Source organism: Pipistrellus hanaki (genome assembly GCF_964339955.1).
Source record: "Pipistrellus hanaki genome assembly, chromosome: 1".
Classification (NCBI taxonomy): Eukaryota; Metazoa; Chordata; class Mammalia; order Chiroptera; family Vespertilionidae; genus Pipistrellus; species Pipistrellus hanaki.
The window spans coordinates 138,810,402-138,824,777 of NC_140503.1; the positions used below are offsets into that span (position 1 = coordinate 138,810,402).

The following is a 14,376-nucleotide window of genomic DNA, read 5'->3' on the forward strand; positions in this document are numbered from 1 at the left end:
AAAATTCTCTATAGTTTTTGATGTTTCTTACATCAACAAATATGTGAAAAATTGTTATTTTCTCCCTCCATTTTGTAAAAATAACTCTCATTGAGATTAATGTAATTTTGCACTGGGGAAAGCTACGCTGTCTTTTGGAAATGAATTTTTCCCTCAATGTTTCTATATTTAATCCTTACATAGCATACCATTTATCTTTAACTTTGCTTATAGGAAGTCACTTATATTTTTCTTAAGATACTGAGACTTACCAGATCATAAAGATTCATAGAAAACCATTTGTCAGCTTTTAAAATCCTGGTTTTGATTTTGGAAACTGTTTTCTTTTCCTCGTCTCCATTTTTCATTAAGAGACCAATAAGGCAGCTGTCTTATGATTACCATAGTGGGAAATTTTTTGTTTGTTTGTTTGTTTTTTAGTTATTTGAAGTTGCACAACCCATAATCCTTTAAAAAATTTTTAATTATCTTAGCGCCATCTTGTGGATTTATTGTGTATATCTGTAAAAAAGCAAACCTATTAAATGTCATAAACAGCACAATGTTTTTGGGTCAAGTTTGTTATGAAAAAAACTTTAAAGTCCTTTCAATAAAACAGCAAAATTAATTCCTGTATTCTACCACATTACTCAAAAAATTCTAAATATTCCATAGTTATTTTTAAGAGGCAATCCAAAGGTTAACCTGATAAATCTGAGATTATTGTAATAAATAATTCAAACCAAGACCAGCCGTAGAAACAGATGGTGCTTCTGGAAAAACTTAAACATTTTCCACTCTTCAATGAACATAAACCTTCTGCTTGGAGCTGTGCAACTACATGGACTTATGAGCATGCCTGTAAATCTATGTGGTTACTCTCTCTCTCTCTCTCTCTCTCTCTCTCTCTCTCTCTCTCTCTCTCTTCAAGTCACATTCTTTTAATTTGATGCTTCTCAAGGTATGGAAAGCAGAGGCTGACTGAAAACACAAGAGAACATGTTCTGGTTATTCTCAGTCTGTAGTGCTATCTTTCCTCTTCCTGTGATCACTTCCTGCTTCTCTGTTTTGCATGTGAGACTGTGTATTCCAGTAAAAGGACAAAAGGCATTTTAGCAAGCTTTTATTATACCTAAGCCTGGGTTTAACTCCCTGAATAACTGAATAGGTATATAATCCTGTGGATTTCTTGAGGTGGTGAGTTGAGTCTAGATGGATTATGACTTTGTTTTCTGAGTCTCTTCAAATGATTAGCAACACTTCTGTGGACAATTGTGTTTGAGAGGTAACAATTGGCTTAGATAAATAATATGAACAAAGGGGAACGTAAATATGAAAAAAAGAAATAGAAAATGAAAGAATAGAAAATGAAGTGAATACATACATGTGATAGTACTCTGTTTTTAGGTTATTTATTTATGCTCATAAGTTATTTATTTATTTATTTTTTAACTTAATTTTGACCAAGAAAACTCCCCAAACACAACAAATAGTTGGTAAAGCTGTAAACTTAAGATGTGATTGGTAAAGTTGAGCTTATCAAGAGCTTATTCTTTTTATTTATTTATTTTTTAAATATATTTCATTGATTTTTTTACAGAGAGTAAGACAGAGGGATAGAGAGTTAGAAACACCGATGAGAGAGAAACATCGATCAGCTGCCTCCTGCACACCTCCTACTGGGGATGTGCCTGCAACCAAGGTACATGCCCTTGACCGGAATCCAACCTGGCACCCTCCAGTCCACAGGCCGACGCTCTATCCACTGAGTCAAACTGGTTAGGGCTCAAGAGCTTATTCTTATGGAGGATAAGTCATTGGCTTATAAAAATTATATTAGAGGAACTTATGAAGTAAAATAAAATATGTAGTTTTGCCTAATTTATTGGTTTCAACTTTTATTCTTAATTCTATTTAACTGGCCATCTTTCATTTATATATAATTGAACAAATCATTTCACAAGAAAATGGAATTACACAAATACATTGTCTTAATATTTATATCCCAGGAATATGCTGACATAAAACATTACAGTAGAATTGCCCTGGCCAAGTAGCTCAGTTGGTTAGAGCCGTGGTCGGCGAACTGTGTCTCGCAAACCACATACGGCTCTGGAGTCACAGTTTGCCGCTCTGTTGACTAATGAGTTTGCTGACTATTGGGTTAAAACATTGACCCAATAGCCAAGATTATGGCTTCAATTCCAACTAATAAATACATTAATAAGTGAAACAACAACTCGATCTTTCTCTCTCTCTTTTTCTCTTTCTAAAATCAATCAATAAAAAAATTATAGAAGGGTTCACCAAATGCTGCTGAGGATGTAAAAAAACTGGAGCACTCACACAGTGCTGGCAGTAATGTGAAAATGGGACAGTTACTTTGGAAAACAGTTTAAAAAACCCACCCAGCTACAATATGACCCAGTATTTGCACTTCTGGCATTTATTTCAGAGAAATAAAAACATGTTTGCCCTGGCCTGTGTGGCTCAGTTGGTTGGAGTATTGTCTATGTGTATGTGGGTTTGATTCTCAGCCAGAGCACCAAATACATTGGTCAATAAAAAAAGAAAAAAAACAAAAGAAGTATGTTCCCACAAAAACTGTACCAAATGTTTATAGCAGCTTTGTGCATAATAGCCCCAAACTAGTGACAAATCAGACGTCCTTCGACAGGTGAATGCTTAAACAAACCACGGTACACCCATACCACACTACTCAACAATAAGAACAAACTATTGTTACAGCCAACAACTTTGATGAATCTTCAGAGAATTATGTTGAGTAATAATAATAAAAAGCCCATCCTAAAATGTTATGTACTACAATTATATATATTCTGATTGACAAAACGATAGAGATGAATATACTAATTGTCACTGATGTGGGCTAAAGGAAGATCAGAGGAGAGGTAGGTATGGCTATACAAGGGCAACTCAAGAAATACCTGTGGTGACAGAGATTGCTTGTATTTCCACTATATTAATGTCACTATCCTAGTTGTGATATTTGCAAGATATTTCCATTGGGGGAAGGTATGTAAGTGTTATATGAGATCTCTCCCTATGATTAGTATTATTTTTAAGTAGGCGGAGGTTTAATAAGCAGAGGAACTTATTAATAAGACTTGTCTTGAGCAGTCACAAGGTGAGTTAAATATCCGCCCTCCCTATATTATTTCTTACAACTGCATGCGATCTATAATTATTTTGAGATAAAATAAAAGATTAATAAAAAATATAATAAGGGTTACAAAAGGTATCTCAGTGCTAAATTAATGAATGCACACTCAGGATTGTATACTAAACTTTCCTATTTAAATTAAGTCTAATTAATATATGGTGATCAAAGATTTGACTTTGGGTGGCAGGCACACGGTGAAATATACAGTTCTTGTATCATATAAATCTATATTATGAAACCAATATGATTCTATTAACTAATATCACTCCAATAAATTTAATTTAAAAAATTAAGTCTATTATTACTAAAAATCTGCATCATATTTTACAGCATCCTGATTGTGAAAGAGATACAGTTTTATACCTTGGTATCCTTAAAAAATAGTTTTTACTATATCTCTGTAATAGTTATATTGTGAAATGGTTGTATTACTATATTTTATAGTTGCGTAGTTGAACATTCTTTATTTTTATTGATTGCCTCTTATATGCATCCCAACTGGGGACTGAGCCCGCACCCTGGGTATGTGCCCTGACCAGGAATTGTACTGCCACGTTTTGGTGCATGGGTCAATGCTCCAACCAATCAAGCCACATCGCCCAGCACAAACATTCTTTTAAAAAAATTAAATTTATAGGGGTGACTATTTGTAAAGAGAAAAACAATAGAAAGCAAATTAGTACTTCCTAAGGTAAATTAAAAAAAACAACCCACAAGATTTTATCTTGTATGTATGTTCATCATTACAGCTTGATAATATTGCTTCAATGTTTCCGTAAGTCCAGGTAAAACAGACTGTTCTACACTGAACTTTTAAAGCTAGCAGTATAGCCTTTTCATATATTGATAGCTATCCACAAGTGTCATCACCATGCCAAAGGCCCACACTGATAATCAAAGTTATAGGAAGAATGATTTTTTTTTTACTTCTGCAGCTATTTTTAAAATATATTTGTTTGATTTTTTTACAGAGAGGAAGAGAGAGGGATAGAGAGTTAAAAACATCAATGAGAGAGAATCATCATCAGCTGCCTCTTGCACATCTCTTACAGGGGATGTGCCCACAACCAAGGTACATGCCCTTGACCGGAATCGAATCTGGGACCTTTCAGTCAGCAGGCCGATGCTCTATCCACTGAGCCAAACCGGTTTTGGCATCTAGCTATTTTATGTAAAATTAAGCTGACTTTACAAGGTAGTAATGAGAGCAAAGGAGGTCAAACAATCAGTGTATCTATACCAAATATAAACAGAGAACTAAATGTAAGATATCCAACCAATTCAAGTTACTTGGCCATGCCACTCTGTGTATCTAAAGAAACTGATTTTATTTTATCAAATAGTAGCCTGGCTAACTAAGTTTTCATAAGCTAAAACACAATCCTCAGTGAGCTTTTAATCTCAGAATTGAAAAAGGATCAAAATATACTCATAACACCTCAAAGATACTGTAGTGTTTACATATTTATCTGTGTTCTCGTTGGTCAAATATAACCTTCCAACCATGATGCATTTGGCGGCTGTAAGGTCAGCTTAATTTTATCTGGGAAATTAGCTGATATAAGAAAAGGTTATTTCAACATTATATTTGGATATTAAACAGTAAACAGAGAAATATTTATTATTATAGTCTTCTATTGAGGAGGATTTGAAGGCAAGAGAAGAGGTGTCTAAAAATGGCTGAATTAGTTAGACAACTTGGATTTAAAAAATCTTCGGCTAAATTCACTCTTATTTACAGCTAGAGGCCCAATGCACGAAACCTGTGCCAGCACCTTGGCCCCAGCCCCCATCTGCCACTGCTGCTGCCGGGGCCTCTGTCACCTCTGCTCTGACCCCACCTGCTGTGGCTTTGTCTGGAAGGAAGGACGTCCAGAAGGATGTCCTGTCTAAATAGCATATTATACTTTTATTATTATAGATACTTTCCAATTGGCTCCACCCATAGCTAGTGGACAGACTTGATCTTCTTAAAAGTATCTACTCTCTTTTTTTAAAAATTATTTTTTAATTAAAGTTGACATTCAGTCAACTTTATATTTTATATTAGCTTCAGGTGTACAGCACAGTGGTTGGATAATTACATAATTTACAAAGTAATCCCCCTGATATTTTAAGTACCGTGTTTCCCCTAAAATAAAACATCCTCCAAAAATAAGACCTACTTACAGGTTTCCTTCTGAGTGAAATATAAACATCCCCCCGAAAATAAGGCCCCCCCCCAGGCTCTGTCTCAGAATGAAAATTAATTTACCGGAAACTGGTCGCTAGGGCCACCCCGACTGATCAGATAATGATTCCCGCAGGAATGACGGCCTATCTCCAGACTCTTGATATTTCAATAAGCAAGCCATTCAAAGACAATTTGCGCATGGAAATTAATGACTACATTGAAAATAGAATGGAGAGAAATCAGCATGGAAATTTTGTGAAACCTAAACTGCAAGAAGTTGTGACTTGGGTGAAGAATTCATGGGAGAAAATCACTGACAGTTGCATTGCAAATGCACTGCGAGCAGGCTACCTTGACAAGAAGTACTCATTTAAAGACAGTGCTACTGCTAAACATGAGAGATTTGGTCCACTGATTCTGAAAGAAATGGAGTCACAAGAAATTCACCAGGAAATTCAGGAATTGGATTGTTATGATGATGTTCCAGAAGATGATGACATGATTGTCATTGAATAAATGAGTAAATTCTTGATACTGTAGGATTCAGTTTGTCTGATCTGTGTTGACAACTACCGTACTACCGTACCATATACAGGTAATAAATTTCCTTTATTTTCATTTAACAATAAATGTGTACCGTATTCTTCTTCATGGAAAAATAAGACATCCCCTGAAAATAAGACCTAGAGCATCTTTGGGAGCAAAAATTAATATAAGACACTGTCTTATTTTTGGGGAAACGGGGTACCTACCTGGTATCATACATAATTATTACAATACTAGAGGCTTGATGCACGAAAATTCATGCAAGAGTAGGCCTTCCTTCCCCTGGCTGCTGGCACCAGCTTCCCTCTGGCACCTGGGACCCGGGCTTTGCTCCGGCTGCCACCTGTAGCACCCAGGACCTGGGTTGCTTCCTTTTGGCCGCCACAGCTAGGCACCCGGGACCCAGGCTTTGCCACACCCTGGCTTTGTCCGGAAGGATGTCCGGAATGATGCCCAGAAGGACGTTCCGTTTAATTATCATATTACCTTTTTATTATTATAGATTATTGACTATATTCCCTGTGACTGTTTTGTAACTACCAATTTGTACTTCTTTATTCCTTCACCTTGTTCAGCCAGCCCTCTAACTCCCTCCCCTCTGGCAATTATCAGTTTGTTTTCTATATCCATGGGTTTATTTCTGTTTGGTTTGTTCATTTTTTTGTTTGTCTTTTAGATTTCACATATAAGTGAAATCAGGTGGTATTTGTCTTTCACTGTCTAACTTATTTCATAACTCTCTAGGTACATATATATTTTTGAATTAGTGTTTTGGGTTTCAAATAGATAGCCAGAAGTGGAATTACTGGGTCATAGGCAATCCCATTATTTTTTTTGAGGAACCTCTAAATTATTTTCCATTGTGATTGCACCAATTTTCATTTTCACCACCAGTGTCCAAGGGTTCACTTTTCTCCACATCCTTGCCAACACTTATTTGTTTTTGATGTATTGATGATAGTTATTCTGACAGGTGTGAGGTTCAATTTGGATATTATTAATATACTTATCAGATGTATCATTGGCAAATATTTTCTTCCATTCATTAGATTGTCTTTTCATTTTGTTGATGCTTTCTTTTGCTGTCCTGAAACTTTTTAGTTTGATGTAGTCCCATTTTATTTATTTTTCCTTCTGATTCCTTTGCCTAAGGGAAAAAATATTGCTAAAAGAAATGTCAGAGAGTTTAATGCTTATGTTTTCTTCTAGGAGTTTTAATGGTTTCAAGTCTTACACTTAAGCCTTTAATCCACTTGAGCTTATTCTTGTATATGGTGCAAGAAGGTGGTTCTAATCTCTTGACTACTGATATAAACTTCTTGACAAGTGATTTTGTTTGCTGTGACCTGTGCCTTTGGAAAAGAATACACTGTGGGAACAGTGGTGGCTATAACACCCAGAGCTGTTTTCCTTGTGTTGTGTATTTCTTCACAAATAGTATTACTATGATTCAGATTAGAAGGGAGGATATATATTCAGATATGTCTGTTCTATATGTTTTATAGTGCTCGCCAGATCAAATGATTTAATAATCATAAGTGCTTAGAATAGTGCCTGACACATACTAAGTGCTGTATTTCTCAGCCATTATTAATATTAAATTTGTTGTTATTTCTTTTATTAGCTTGATTCAATCATTGGTGAATATCTTTCTGCAATGTCAGTATATTTTACTCATTTTCAAATACATCATTATAATATCAGATAGATATCAAAATAACATTTGAATTTGAATTTCAGTCCTAATGTAGAAGGTAATTAAGACATTTAAAAATATATAGTTTTATTGATTTTAGAGAGAGAGGAATAGAGAGGGAGAGAGTAACAGTAATTGGCTGCCTCCCACGTCCCCATTGGGGATTGAGCCTGCAACCAGAGCATGTGTCCTGACTGGGAATCAAACTGATGACCTTTTGGTGCATGGGACAATGCTCAACCAACTGAGCCATACCAGCCAGGGCCAGGAGGTAATTAAAAAATACTTTTAAATTGTGACAAATAAGACACATACAGAATACTATGCAAAATAAAAATACAGCTTAATGACTTATTGCAAAGTGAATACCTATATACTAGTAACTCATTCAGGTCAAGACACAGTACAGGGACTGGTTTGTTTCTGATGGCATGTGGGGCTTGAGACGAGAGCTTCTCTCGCCACCACCAACATGGAAAGTTTGTATCAAGTCCCATTCTTAGTGCTGGAATGCCCCAACCTGGAGCTGAAGAAGCCGCCCTGGGTGCACATGCCCTTGGCCATGATGTTGTACGCTCTGGTGGTGGTGTCTTACTTCCTCATCACCGGAGGAATAATTTATGATGTTATTGTTGAAACTCCAAGTGTTGACTCCATGACCGATGAACATGGGCACCAAAGACCAGTAGCTTTCTTGGCATACAGAGAAAATGGGCAATATCTAATGGAAGGACTTTCATCCAGCTTCCTGTTTACAATGAGAGATTTCGGTTTCATAATCCTAGACCCATCCAATGCTCTAAACATTCCAAAACTCAATAGATTTCTTCTTCTATTCTTCGGATTCGTCTGTGTCCTATTGAGTTTTTTCATGGCTAGAGTATTCATGAGAATGAAACTGCTGGGCTATCTGATGCGTTAGTGTGCCTTTTGAGAAGAAAGCTGTGGATACTGGATTTATTCTTGTTAATAATGTTTTAAAGGTGGTACCAAACCTCTGCTATGAAATAAAGAATAAAAAGCAGCAGAATAGAAACGTCTAGTAGGAAACATATTAAAGCTCGGACTAGAATATCTTCTTGGTATCAAAGAGACAAGCCTATACAGTGTTTTTTCCTGCTGACCTACACTGATATATTAAGGTTAAGGGGAATTTTTTTTTCTAGGTTTTTAATTTAAAGAAAATATATTTCATTTCTACACCAAATAAATAAATAAATAAATAAATAAATAAAGACGTATTAGATTGTCATCTCCACAGAAGCTCCCTTCCACACTCCTTTCCAATCATTACTCCCTCTATCTCTCCTAAAGTTAGTTAATGTCTTGACTAAAATTATAATCATTTCTTTGCTTTTCTTTATAGATGTATTCAAGCACATATCCATAATCCCTGCAGTTTAGTTTTGTCTATTTAAAAAACTTTATGTAAATTAAACTGACATACATTCTTCTGTATCTGACTTTATCTCAATAGATTTGTTCATAAGAATCATCCATGCTGTTGTTTATGTGTAGTTCATGCATTTTCATTGTTGCATAGAGTTCCATTACATGAATATACCATAATTTATCATATCCATTGATTGGCCCTTGCTCTGTTTCCAACTTTTTGATATTATAAATGATACTAGATGACTGGTGCATGAATTTGTGCACAGGTGGGGTCCCTCGGCCTGGTTGGTGATTGAGGCCAATCAGGGCTGGCTGGCTGAGGGGAGGCACTGCGGGAGGTTGGCCGGCCACAGGAGGTTGGCTGTGGGAGCGCACTGACCACTTGGAAGCAGCTCCTGCATTGAGCATCTGCCTCCAGGTGGTCAGTGATTGTCATAGCTACTGGCCGATTGTCTGGTCATCCTGTAGTAATGGTCATTTAGGTTTATATATATATATATAGATAGATAGATAGATAGATTGCCATGAACATTTTTGATCATGTCTCTTGAAGCACAAGCGCACATATTTATTGCTAATTACATACAAAGAATAAAAATGTTAGGTCATATTTATCTTTAAATTTAAAAGATAGTTCTAAACTGTTTTTCCATAGTATTGTTAATGTTACTCCTGCCATAAGTATTAGAATTCCCACTGTTCCACACATTTTCAAATACTAATATTATCAGATATTTTTATTCTGGCCATCCTGGTGGGATATTGAGCTATATCATGGTGGCTTTAATTTTCATTCCCCTTATTTACTAGAGGCCTGGTGCATGAATTTGTGCACAGGTGAGGTCCTGAGGAGGTGGCAGGCAGGACGTGATCGGCCCTCTGGGCTGGTGGTGGGATGCCCTTGCCAGCCTGGGATCCGGATCCATTCCACTGGCATTCTCATCGATTGTTGGGAGCTATCTGGTGGCCACCTTTATATTGCTTCTTTCTTGTGGAGCATCTAGGGAAGGGCAACAGTCACAGTTCCCGAGGAGGCTGGTGGTGCTGTTGGAATTGTGCTGGCAGTGCTGGCCCATTGGTGCCTGGACCATTCTCTGGAGATTAGACCTGCAGGATTACTGAGGGAGTCAGTGGTTGCCACCAGGCTGGGCCACTAGGATGGGTCAGTCAGCTGAGTGGTGCTCCCACTGTGAGAGTGCACTGACCACCAGGGTCAGCTCCTGCATTGAGCATCTGCCCCATGATGGTTAGTGCACATCATAGTGACCGGTTGTTCTGGTTGTTTGGTAACTTAGGCATATATATATATGATGTTGAATACTGTTCACATTTATGGGCCATTTAGATATTTTTTTTTGTAAAGCACTTCTTTAAGTTTCTTTCTGATATCATGATTATATTGACTTTTTCTCACTAATTTGTTGAGGATCTGAGTCTGCTGCTTGTTTCAATATTATAGTTAACTAGAGGCCCAGTGCATGAAAATTCATGCAGTGGAGGGGAGAGGTCCCTCAGCCCAGCCTGCCCTCTCTCAGTCTGGGAGCCCTCAGGGGTGGGAGGTGACCTGGCAATCAGGGGAAGGCAAAGCCCCCATTACACTTTTGCTGCTGCCACTGCTGGTAGTGCAAGCCTCGGCAGGCCCTGGTTACCTGACCCTCGGGCCAGCCCTGGGCAGCTGGGGAGCTGAGGGTGGGTCTGGCTGCACCGTGTTCCTGTCACCCCACCCCTGGCTGGGCTGAAAGGACTGGGGGACTCTGGAACTGAAGGGACTGGGTGCCGCCATTTTGTGGCTATGGGTGCAGCCATCTTTGTGACAGTGTGATGGTCAATTTGCATATATCTCTTTATTAGATAGGATTATCTTCTCCAGTTTGTGGCTTGATTTTAACTCTCTTCATGATGACTTTTGAGAAACAGAAGTTTTGAACTTTAATGTAGTCCAATTTTGAACACTTTTTTTTTTCCATAACCTTCTATGATTAGACGGGATTTAATGTAGTCCACTTAATCCACCTTTTTAAAAATTTCTTTCCGTTCTGTTAAAGAAGTCTTTCCCTACCCCAAGGTCATAAATATATTCTCTAATATTACCTTCTAAAAGCTATCATAATTTGCCTTTCATATTTTTGTTCAAGTCAATTTTTACTTTGTCCCCACATAGGCATCCAATTGTCTTAGCACAAATTGTGGAAGAGTTCATCCTTTTCTTGCTCTTCTGCAGTGCCTTATTTGTCAACTGCCCACAGGTTGGGGAATGTTTCTTGAATATATGCTTCAATCCATAGGTCTATTTGTCCATCCTTGGGACAATGCCATATTGTTTTAATTACTGTGGTTTTATATAGATCTTGATGTCAGGATAATTTTGGCCTTCATTATTTTCATATACATGTAAAATCATGTTGTCAAATTCAATAAAACAAAATATCTGCTAAGATTTTTTATTGGGATTGTATAAAATCTATAAATGGTTTGGGACTGTAGTAATTAACTTCCAATGTAGGATGTTTATCTAAAAAAATTAGTATTTATTGTAACTTAATTGGTCAGAAAACATATTGCAGATTTCAGTCTGTTAAAGTTTATTGAAATTCGCTTTATGATTTAAAAGAAGGTCAATTTTTATAAATAAGTTATATGTGCTTAGAAAGGATGAATATTCTACACTTGTTTAGTGCAGTGTTCTGTGCCTGTCAATGAGTTCAAGCTTGTTAATTATACTGTTCAAATTTTTAAAATTATCATTGATAGTTTGTCTGTTTATTGTAATACTTACTGAAAGAGATATATTAGAATCTTCTATTATGATTATAGATTTCTCTAGTTCTTGTAGTACTGCCAACTTTTGTTTTATATATTTGACACTATGCTTTAAATTGAATACAAATTTATTATTATATCTTGCTGAATTGAATTTTTATCATTACAAAATATGATTTTGCCTTGAAATCTACTGTTTTATCTTTCTATTTATTTTTTTTTATTTTAAATCTTTACTGTTGAGAGTATTACTGATATTCCCTTTTTTTATCCCATTGCCCACCTCCAACTGGTTCCCACTGTACCCCAGGCCTTCATCACCCTATTGTCTGTGTTTTATATTAATATAGTCACACTATGCTTCTTTTGTTAGAGTTACATGACATAATATTTATCATTCTTTTACTTTCAACTTTCTGTATCATTTCTTTAGGTGTGTCTATTATAGAATATAATATTTAAAAATACATTTTTATTGATTTCAGAGAGAGGAAGAGAAAAGAAGAGAGAGCTAGAAACATTGATGAGAGAGGAACATCAGTGGCTGTCTCCTGCATGCCCCCTGATGGGGATCAAGTCTAAAACCTGGGCATGTGCCCTGACTAGGAATGGAACCTGTGATCGCCTGGTACACGGGATAATGCATAATCAACTGAGCCACACCTGCCAGGCAATATAATGTTTAAAAAAAATCCATGCCGACAAGCTTTTTCTTTTAACTAGAATTGAGTTTGTTTTTCACCTAATGTAAATACTAGTTAATTTGGGGTTAAACCCAGTTATGTCATACCCACACTAACCTAAAGAAAACTGATACCCATGGATTCAACCCCTTTCCTTATAGCTCGGTGATACTGTCAGCAGCACTATGTACACTATGTAGCTTTTTAGCCAGAGTCGCCCCTTCTGTGTTTGTCAAATCCCCCAAGAGATTTAGTAGTATCAAACGCCAGGCCCATCTCCTCGGTCCTCTACCTTCCCAGATCTTTGTCTGTAATTCCTTACTATCTTTTGGCCTTCTGATGCTTTGGAGAATATGTTTTTAATATTTTGTTAAGCTTTTCTAGCTGGGTGTTTGTCCAAATTGCCTCATTTGCCATCACTGGATTCCTACAATAATGTTTTTAGAATGTGCTTGATATAGTCATTAGATGCTACCTGAAAATCACAGGAGAAATGATATAAAATTGAAAATGTTTTCAGAATTACGGTAATAATAAACTGCTTTTTTCGGTCATGATCCTTTTGCAATCTTAGTGATACAATAGCCCTACTCAAAGACTTGAAGGAGTCTATCCTAGCTCAGAAATACATTTTAAGGTTTCAATACAATGACAGATACAGAAATCAATGTCATAATGTAATCTCAGCAGCCTAAGGAAAATCTGGAGTGTATTGTGCTTATTTTCAGGACAGAACCAACTAATCCCTTATAAATAAAACGTACACTGTGATGTCATATATTTCACTGCTTGAATTATTGCAAGTGGCTCTTTTGTGAGAACCAGTTCTTTACTTTGAAGCCATCTGTCTTTCCTGATCATTCTTTAAAAATTTCCATTATAAAAATTTTCCAAACATTTTATTTGTGTGCATGTGTAACATTATTTGAGTAAGAGACCAACAGTGCTTTGAATTGGATTTACCAATCACTCTTGCCCCAACGCTCTGGTATTTAGCAAAATTTAAATAAAAGTTTTTCTGTTATTTTTTTTTTAATTCTTTCTAATTAATACATTTTTTTCTTCGTCTTCTAGGACACATATTTATTAATGTATAGTTTTAAAATAAGTGTTAACATATCTTACTCTGAAAAAAGGTCAAGTTATGCCTGAGGACTTCCAAAGAAGTTGAATTATATGGAGCAGGGGTGGGGAAGATCTGGCCAGTGGGCTGTATAGGCCTGCAAAATAGTTTGGTCTGGCTTCACCAAGGAGACCGCAGGTGGATGAGAAGTTCAATAAATCTAAAAGCTTTTTTCATGGCAAGATAAATTTATATTAAGTAAATTACATTAAACAAATGATGTTATAAATATTCAAATGGTCCTTGGCAGAAAAAAGGTCCCCCACCCCTGATATAGAGTAACAAAAATATAGGTTGAGTATATATAGTCTACATTTTCTTGAAATGCCCAGCAGTAACTATTAGAGTTATGATACTATTATAGGATGTTTATCAAGATCCTCCAGCGTGAACGACTACTCTGCTGCAATAACCCTGCTTTCCCTGCAACTGGTTCTTAAGCTGTCAGTGTCCCTTATGGGCTCTAGTGAAAACCACTTTTCCATGATGGAAATGTCGGTTCTTTTTCATCATGGGCTTTGGCGTCAGACAATCTGGGTTTCAATGCAGGTTCTGTCATTTGCCATCTTGACTTTGGGTTTCTTAAAATTTTAGTTTATTTTGTTGATATAAGAATGTCCAAATCCATTTTTTTCTGGTAGGGATTTTTATTAAAAATTTATTTGAGTCAAACAAAGGATACACCTGGAAGCAAAATCTCAATAGACTAAGATAAATGCTTTGGGAAATAAAAATTTGCAGTTTCTTTTATCCATTTGAGATTAAGGAGGGAGCATAAGATAACATGAGGCAGGGCAGAGGGAATCAGATTATAAGATAGTTAAGACTATGTACTTT

At 36.4% G+C, this 14,376-nt stretch overlaps 1 protein-coding gene across 1 annotated transcript; it reads left to right on the forward strand.

Annotated features, from left to right (window-relative positions):
• Positions 1 to 8,050: 8,050 nt before the first annotated feature.
• Positions 8,051 to 8,535, forward strand: LOC311620696 (oligosaccharyltransferase complex subunit OSTC-like; the record flags this gene model as incomplete). The annotated part of the gene is made up of 1 exon (XM_084880266.1): positions 8,051 to 8,535. One exon carries the CDS (start codon positions 8,051 to 8,053, stop codon positions 8,498 to 8,500), a length of 450 nt encoding a protein of 149 aa, XP_084736392.1. The 3' UTR covers positions 8,501 to 8,535.
• Positions 8,536 to 14,376: the final 5,841 nt, after the last annotated feature.